Genomic DNA, 8,584 nt, shown 5'->3' with positions numbered 1-8,584 from the left:
TTTTTTATGTTTCTTTTATGTAATTTTTCTATTAACAAAATTAGGGCAAAATGATAAATTTCTTCCGCATTGAGATTCAATCCCTTCAGCCAAACTTACAGTTTATTTTTTCGTATCTGGAAAATTGTGTAGGGTCATTTTTCTATATCCTTTCCTTTTTTATATGCAGCAGATTTTGATTAGGGATGTTTTCTTTTCCATTATGCCGGTCTAATTGCAAGATGTTGTTTTGCTAAGGTTGTCGCTTTTCGTTTTGTTGAAGCGTTTTGATTTTCGTGGTAGCCGAATGTTACAACTTTGAATTTGAATTATCATTGATCTTGAATGTCACACCCCAACCCAGATAACCCTCTTTACCTGAAAAGAGATGTGAAGATAGTAAACATCAACACTCTCGTGATATAGTCCTGATTAAACCTGAAAACTCATCTTAAAACACTTATGAACATAGTCATAATCAAATGATTTTAGCTCGACACATGCAGCTCGTTATGAGAATCATCAGTAAGACATGTAGTTTTTCTGAGACAATGCACAAATTAAATGAATTTACTTTACAACGAGCCATCACTAGTAATTACACTTCTATTACACGCTTTCCCCAATCTATATCATCCCAATTGAAACTCAGTTCAACCATACATACATATACAGACTACAAAACTTGAACTATATGAATGACTTGATGCAATGGTACACTTCGATTTCTTGTGGCACCCGGAACTCCTTTGCCCCCTGGGGGACATAAAGAAGGAATGAGCTGGAAAGCGGTAAATTTATAATAACATAGGTTTTCTCTTTTATAAATCATTTGTGGGAAAATTATAAGCTTCAAAAATCTTTGATGCATTCAAATCACACATACTCTTGAAAATCACATAAGGATAATTTAGTCATTTAAATCATTTGAGAGCAATCATAAACCCCACAACTTTTCAAACCCATAAGTTTAGAAGTTTCCATGATCATAATTCAGAAACAGATACTTTGACAAATCATCTTGGGTTATTGAAAACATATTTCAAACCTGAATCCACGTTTCCATCAATTCTAGGGTCATACATATACGCAGAGCTCATACCACAGGCTTAGGTTCCTTCCTGGGTTCAGCCATATTTCAGCCCCAGAAATCTCCTACCATCCTTGGGGTACCAACCATCTCAACAACCTGTACTTTTTACACTACCAATCTATCTGGTGCTACGGAAATTAACTCTCTCAATCGGGTAATTACCTATTCATTACCAAACCAGGGTTACCTCTTTTTTTTTAGAAATCATCAAACTCACCACCACAAGCTCACGAAGATCCCCTACTAGCTACGGTCTCCAAGTCTAGGGTTATGAAACCTCGTTCCACAAACTTATATAAATACCAATCACAGAAAGTATCTCACACACTATTCAATGCTTCATCAAATGCAACAACAACAAGTTCGTTTATAAACCATATAAACCACATCAACATAAAATAAAGTTCCAAACCACTATTTAATAAACCCAATTCATATATAATCAATACGAATTCAAAAATCATATTCAATGCATTCTTGGAAACATATCACAGTAAAACATATCACTCCACCAATCACATCATATACATAAGTAGATTTATAATTTAAAACATTAAAAGTAAACCACTCACAGTATATATGCTTCTCTTCGGTAATTCCTAATTTTTCCAACCTTGATTTAACCTACAATCAGTGTTACGAGCTCTTAGTTATTTCCTAAATCAAACATAAACTAAACTCAAATGATTCTTCCCTTAAGAATAACTATTTCCACTTATTTTTTCCTTAAACCCCGATTCTTTCACATTTTAGGGTTTTTGCACTTTAGCCCCTAAAGTAATTCAAATGTAGCCTAAGGTCCCTCTTAATTCACTTTTAGTGTCATAACCTCTCTAAGATACTAATTGGATCTCAATCTTGGCTTAGTAGCACTTAAATAGTTCAAAATTAAAGAATTTGTCAATAGGGACAGCTTAAGGCCTTTGTAAGATCATTGTGTTTTCGGCCAGCTTCTACCATTATTTGAACTCTGATTTCATTCAATCCAGCCCCACAAACCACCCAAATTTCTTCCATAAAGCTCTTTTAACTACCTCTAAACTAAATTAACCATAGGTTTAAAGTCCACAAATTACCTCGGATAGCCCCAAATTCCCATAGTTTTCCCGATTGCTCTGTTTTTGCTAAAACTGTCGCAACCTACTGTTTCCTTCCAAATTGATGGCCTTTCCGATCACTTTTTCCTTCAGCAGCCATCAGTGGTCTTCCTCACCCAATCCTCTTCAACTTTCATGGAGGAAATTTTTCAATTGCACGACTGGTTGGAGAGAACTCGATCGATCTTCTTTTCGGTTCTACCCCTGTTCGCGACAGATTCTGCTTACCGAAAATAGCTCTAAATTCATCAATTCTAGACCAAATAACCTCAAACCTGCGCTACCCAACGTTATGATTACGAACACTGCCCTATTCGGCAGAGAATCACTAACCTCAGAGTTTGGAGCTTCGAAAATCCCTCAATAATCACAAATCTACTTCAAATTAGAACGTCCCTGTTTCTGCCAAATTTTGAACACCTTGCTGTTTTCCTTAAATATTTCGACCTTCCCGACCATACCTCTTCACAATACCCTTAGGGCTTCTTCCTCTTTCATTTCTCTCTGTAAGATGGTCGAAGAAAATCTGCCTTTGCATGACAAAATTGAGAGAACCGACTTCCTTTACCTTCAGCCTTTATACCAGCTGCCCAGCCCACTTTTCAGCAAATGAGAGACTTCCCGCTCCTGCTTCAGCCCATTTACCTGCTATATCACATTTAATTTCCAGCCCAAATATTTCACCATGAAGTTCCCTTAATAACCCACAATTTAATCTTGAAATTTATCTCACAATTTTGGTGAAATTCTCACATAGTTGCTCTCGGGTATCCATTGCCAAACAATACATGATTTATTTTAATTTCTTACTTGGACTCTTGGAGGGCATTTGGTGCGCATTGAAAGAGTTGATACGAATAATAAAGTGAGATATGTGAGTTTATGCGAATAACGAGGTAATAAATCTCTTTAATAATTAGTGAACCAAACGGTGGGTGACATGAATACTTAGTTCTTCCTTGTTATACTTATAAATTTTTCTTACCATATGTGATTTACTTGAAAAAAATTAGGTACCTAGTTAGGGTTAATCTTTGGTCAATAATATTGACTTTTCCCTTTAATTCATTTACCTTAAGCTTAAGTTTAAATAACTCTAGGAAAGAGAGAGGGCTTACTTTGAAGTTGTAATTCATCGTTCAAGCTTTTGCTAACAAAATATTGTTTAGGTCTTAAAGCGAGCCTAAGACTTCAATACTTGAGAAAGGATTCTCTATCTTAGGGAGAGTCTAAGACATTATTACTCGTGAAGGAGTTCTCAAACTTAGTGAGAGCCTAAGTTCTTCAAATGAAGGTGCATTCACAAAAAGGTGGAATGATTACGTTTGAGAAAGAGTCTCACATTTAAGGGAGCCTAAGTAAACATTCACTGAGTCGAGCATTTTGTGTGTCGTTGTATTTGCTACAACGTTATAATTGCTTGACTTTTTATTAGTACAAGTATCTTTATACGACCACGTTGTTCCACTGATGTAGATGGTATACCACTGAACTGGGTTACCAAATTCTATATTATTTTTCTATGTTTGTATTCTTTTATTTTATGGTTGTTCTTGTAAGTGCTGACACATTGTGTGTAACATGAATACTCTATGTCGTATCGATAACCTTTATTTCAATCCATATATAATAGAATGTGTTATCCATATATGAAATTTTTTTAATGGACAAAATATGTCGACCTATGACGAAGAAAAGGTCGATTTATTTTATTTCATTATTTAGTTAAACCAATAATTTGTTGTTATATAACAGATAAAAACAATCATTTCATTTTGCAAGCATATTTTAAATGTCATAAGTAAACGAATTTGAGGCATAGAAGTTTGGAACATCTAAAGAAAAGGGAAACATAAATCTGAATCCATCAAATGAAAAGAAGATTGAATTTAGAACTTTGCGGATCAAACTATATATTCTACACTATATAACATAGTCGAAGCCTAGACAATAATAAATCTCAAGTACTATCTAAAACTAAAGTAATATGTCAAAACAAGAATACAAACTAATTGCTAGTTGTAGAAAAAAAGAAAAAATAGTCAATCATCGATCAATGTAAGAACAAACAATGACGTCTACTCAAATTGAAGCTCGACAACGATGTGGTCATCGACGGTCGAACAATACAACACTAATATTTACTAACCACTAGTTAATGATACATTGATATCCGTAGGCTGACTTCTTAAATCTGGAACTAAATTAGGTGTCCAAGTTTCAGCACGAAGCGAAGATGTTGTCGTCGTCGTTGTCGTCTTGTATGATTTCTGTTCAACACTAGAGATTGGAAAAGCAGAAACGGGTAATATGACGTCGTGTTTCGACTTCTTTGGCTTTTGCTCCTGTTGGTTTCCAGATATAAAGCTTCCTACAACCACCTGCATTTTACAAAGTAATCGATATAAACTCAAATAACAAATTTGGTTTTGCATGAAGTTTGAAACAATGAATAGACAAAGAAGAGGCATGTACTTGAACTGGACTAGCAGCTACTAACAAACCAGCAACTCCACCACCAACAACTCGTCCGTCTGGACTTGCTAAGGAAACACTCATTCCACCGATTCTGCTCTTTGTTCCTACGCTGTCGCTCGGCATGAACGATCCCGACAATGAAAGGATTTCAAAACGCCCCTGTAAATGACAGTGATTTTCAAATTGTTAAAATTATAGGTTCAAATATAAGTTCCAAATATATATTTAATTACTCAAAATTAATTTAGATTAAATTAAAAAAAAAATACACTTAAATTTTGTAATTTGTATAAAAAATACTCTGAACTTTTAAAAGTTTTGAAAAATAGCCTTAACTTTGTGAAATAGTTCAAAGACATCCTTACCATTAGTATTGAACAGAAATAGTCAAACTTCAATGTAAAAATAACTATAAAATTTCATAAATAAAAATGCTCCTACCATTATAGTTCATATCCCTCAACTCAAATGAGAAGTTTTATTTATTTTTTCTTTTAGATAAACAAATGTCCAATGGTTAACAAAAAAGCAAGAGTGTATTGAAGAAGAGTTAGGAGAAAAAAAAAAAAGAAAATATAGTAAAACAGTCGATTTTAATTCATATACTAACACTAGGAATATTTTTTTAATTTTTTTTAAGTTTAAGAGTATTTTTGAAATATTTAAAAGTTTAAGAGTATTTTTGAAATATTTAAAAGTTTAAGAGTATTTTTTTATACAAAACACTATCCATTAACATCTAAAACTAAGGATAAGGGCTTTTTTTTTCAACAAAAAAAAAAAAAAAAAAAAAAAAAAAACTCATTTTGAAAGTTAAGGCTATTTTTAAAATTTTTTAAAGTTCAAAAGTATTTTCAATACAAAATACAAAGTGTAGGGGTATTTTATATAATTTAGCCTTAACCTAGGGATAGTTGCAATAGACAATATCTTTAGGACTAATAATTAAGTATAACAAAATCTATAAATGATAAACTCTATTGTTGATAGTCTCTTACTATATAGACTATGAGAGCTCCAAGAGACTATTGATTGATAGACTACTGATTGATTCTTATAATAGAATGTTTACTACTATAGACTCCAAGAATTGGACCTAGATTTTGTTATACCTGCAAATTTTTTTGCATTGTGCTAGATCAACTATAGAGTCTGATTGCTATATTTGCAATTATCCCTTAATTTAATATTTAAATTTACAATTTCAAATAAAATTTTTAGATCATCAATATTTGTTTTGAATTATTAAAATTATAGTTTAGAGTGATATTAAAAATGACAAAACTGATTTTAACCATTTTTAAATCACTCTCAAATATATCTTAATTCTTTTCAATTATATATGCATCAAAAGGGAAATATTAAACATAAAACCTCGTATGTTAATGTTCCTCCAGAGGAGTCAGGCTGACGAAGCGTGACGCTTGAAATCACACCGTTAGCAGATAAAATGCAAATTGCTCGAGGCCCTTGTTGAGAAAATGAGAGAATCTTCATCGTAACGTCCTAAAAATATCACACAAAACATCTTGTCGCTGAATCGAAACCTAGAATACTAATCTAATTAAACATTGAGCTAAAAAATATATAAAATTCAAGCAAAATTACCTCGCCAGTGTTGACTGTGATGATGTGGGGTGTAAAATTAGCACCTACAGAACAAGGTACCCATTCACCTATAATAAGAAGAAAAAATAACCACAGTCAATAGTCACAAAAGTAGAATAAAATCATATTTTTAGTGTTTTTTTTTCTTTTTGTTTCAACCCTGGTTTTAAATTGACTAGATATTTTTAAAATTATATTATTATACCTTTAATTTTAAACTAGAACGTTTTAAATGTTACTATTGTTAGTAATAAACATTCAAAATTCAAGTAAAATTGAATATATATTATTTATTGAAGGTTCGATCTAGATTTACTTTTTATAAATAATGTATTCAAACCGTCTTGAATACATATTTCGAAATTAGCATAATGTTTGTGCTTCAATTTCGAAATGAGAGATTTCGATTCTTCCATTTCATGTACTGTAAAAAAAAATCAATTTCTCAACGAAATCGATATATGTTAATCATACCTCATATCGTTAGAACTAATTAATCATTCACATTAACTAACTCATCTATTTGGACTTTCAATTACCACTAATTAATTAACATCAAGACAACTTTTAAAAAGAATTAGCATCAAGACAGGGAGACTTTTTCATTAACATCAAGGGATTGAGTGAACTTTAATCAATAATTCACAAATAAACTTCCAATTTATATCTAATAATTGTTAGTGATCATACAAAATTTTGAATCAACATAGGTTTTCTTTCTCTCTATATATTAAAGGTCCACACAAACTAAACGCTGTTGAAGTCAAATTTCATTACCTAAATTCTCCACTTCATATTTGGTTTTGGTCAAGGAACTCGCCGGCCGCACTTTTCCACGTTTCTCCGCCGAGAAATCAATCACTGCCGCCGGTGCCGGTGCGGACGCCGATATCGGCTTCGGCGACAGTGCCGCCACATTCAACTTTCCGTCCGGCCCATACTTCCTCGGTCTCCCCCTTTTCTTCTTAACCGACGCCGCTGCAGAACCTGCCGGACCACCACCTTCCGGTGGTGGAGCTGCTGTCTCGGATCTCGGAGGATTTGATCCAGCCGCCGTTGTAATCCCATTTCCGGCATCCTCTTGTCCTCCCTCCATAAATCTTTGTGGACTTTTCTGTAATTAAAACAAAACCCAATTTCTTTTCCATCTCAATTCGCCATGGAATAAGAACGAATGAAATTAAAATAAATAAATAAATAAGCAATTTGAAAAGATAAGAAATTAAAAGGTTCCATAAATGGGGGATTTGGATTTGACCTGCAAAATGAAAATACAAAGACTGAGAGTGCTCTACTTCTGCTCTGGTTTGTGCTTTGATAGCAGAGATCAGAATTTAAGACAAAAAACAGAGATCTTATTTTTCCCTTTGTAATTTCTTTAATTATATAACTTTCTTTTTCTTCACTTGAGCTTGGGAAATCTTTTTGCCTAAGCTAATTGAGACTCTCCAAATTGAGATTTAAAATATATAAAATAATTCAATCTTTTTTTAGTTTTTTTTTTCAATTCAATAACTATAGGGTTTCGGAATATAACCTTTGAACTCTAGGAAGAAAGATCATGACAAGAGTCTTTCGTACAGATGACCCATTCATGTGTCTTTTTATGATTAATGACTCATCTCCCACAAATATGTAAAATCTAATCAACGTATCGTGTTAAGGTTGACTATATACTATATCGTAGCCTTAATAGATGACCATTTTATCTTGATTTTTATTTTTCTATTGTGTTTTTTCCATTTTTCTAATAATCTATTGTTTTTTTAGAAAAATAGAGATGGTCATCGCATTAAGACTACAATAAACATGATCATCCACAACGTGATAAGTTATAAAATGCGATAGTGCATTGACGTAAGCAAAAGATTAGATTCATAGTTTATGAGAAGCGGGTCATCAATCATAAAGACACTTCTAAAAGGGTCATCCGTACAAAGAAACACTCATGTCAATAATTGTTGTGCTAAACTCACTTTAGCCATCAATTTTTTTTAATTTTAACAATTATAAAAATGAGATCTAACCATCCATTTTAAGGATGATATATAATTTAATTTGTATATTATATATTACGCTATTTATTAAATACTTTGTCTTACTGTATGGGTTTTGAATAAAAAATATTATTTTATTCTTTGTAATTATTCTTTTAATAAATTATTTCTAGAGAAAAAGGGGACAGGTTAGGTTTATTATTTATTTTTTTTATTTTAAATTTTCTTTTCCTTTGAACACTAAATCAAGAACATAGTATGAGTGTTCAAATAAAGGAGGTAAATGTCTGTAGCTTAATTTCAAATTAGCGGACTCTTTGTTCACAAATAGT

The 8,584-nt window shown here is 32.4% G+C and overlaps 1 protein-coding gene and 1 long non-coding RNA gene across 3 annotated transcripts; both read right to left on the bottom strand.

Moving 5' to 3' along the window:
• Window positions 1–425: 425 nt before the first annotated feature.
• Window positions 426–2,801, bottom strand: LOC120080847. 2 transcript variants are annotated; one of them, XR_005482655.1, is made up of 3 exons: window positions 2,149–2,796; window positions 1,645–1,696; window positions 426–735 (listed from the first exon to the last, which is right to left on the bottom strand). It is a non-coding gene; the product is annotated as an uncharacterized LOC120080847 (long non-coding RNA). The 2 variants fall into 2 exon arrangements; XR_005482654.1 differs by having other exon boundaries at window positions 1,645–2,801.
• Window positions 2,802–4,097: 1,296 nt separating this feature from the next.
• On the bottom strand, window positions 4,098–7,674 carry LOC120081986 (AT-hook motif nuclear-localized protein 1-like). Its single transcript, XM_039037171.1, has 6 exons — window positions 7,514–7,674; window positions 7,033–7,369; window positions 6,256–6,323; window positions 6,022–6,153; window positions 4,645–4,806; window positions 4,098–4,550 (listed from the first exon to the last, which is right to left on the bottom strand). Exons 2-6 carry the CDS (start codon window positions 7,349–7,351, stop codon window positions 4,314–4,316), a joined length of 918 nt encoding a protein of 305 aa, XP_038893099.1. The 5' UTR covers window positions 7,352–7,369; window positions 7,514–7,674; the 3' UTR covers window positions 4,098–4,313.
• Window positions 7,675–8,584: the final 910 nt, after the last annotated feature.

Source organism: Benincasa hispida, chromosome 7 (assembly GCF_009727055.1).
Source record: "Benincasa hispida cultivar B227 chromosome 7, ASM972705v1, whole genome shotgun sequence".
NCBI lineage: Eukaryota > Viridiplantae > Streptophyta > Magnoliopsida > Cucurbitales > Cucurbitaceae > Benincasa > Benincasa hispida.
The sequence above is the reverse complement of the archived record's forward strand: the minus strand, read 5'-3'. Positions and strand labels throughout refer to the sequence as shown.

Bases quoted from the DNA above. Each gene is read 5' to 3' on its own strand.
- LOC120081986 (XM_039037171.1), bottom strand. From the start codon at position 7,351: ATGGAGGGAGGACAAGAGGATGCCGGAAATGGGATTACAACGGCGGCT. The intron at 6,324-7,032 runs GTAATGAAATTT...TTCTTATTATAG, and splicing joins ATATGAAGTGGAGAATTTAG to GTGAATGGGTACCTTGTTCT. The intron at 6,154-6,255 runs GTAATTTTGCTT...TGATATTTTTAG, and splicing joins TCACAGTCAACACTGGCGAG to GACGTTACGATGAAGATTCT.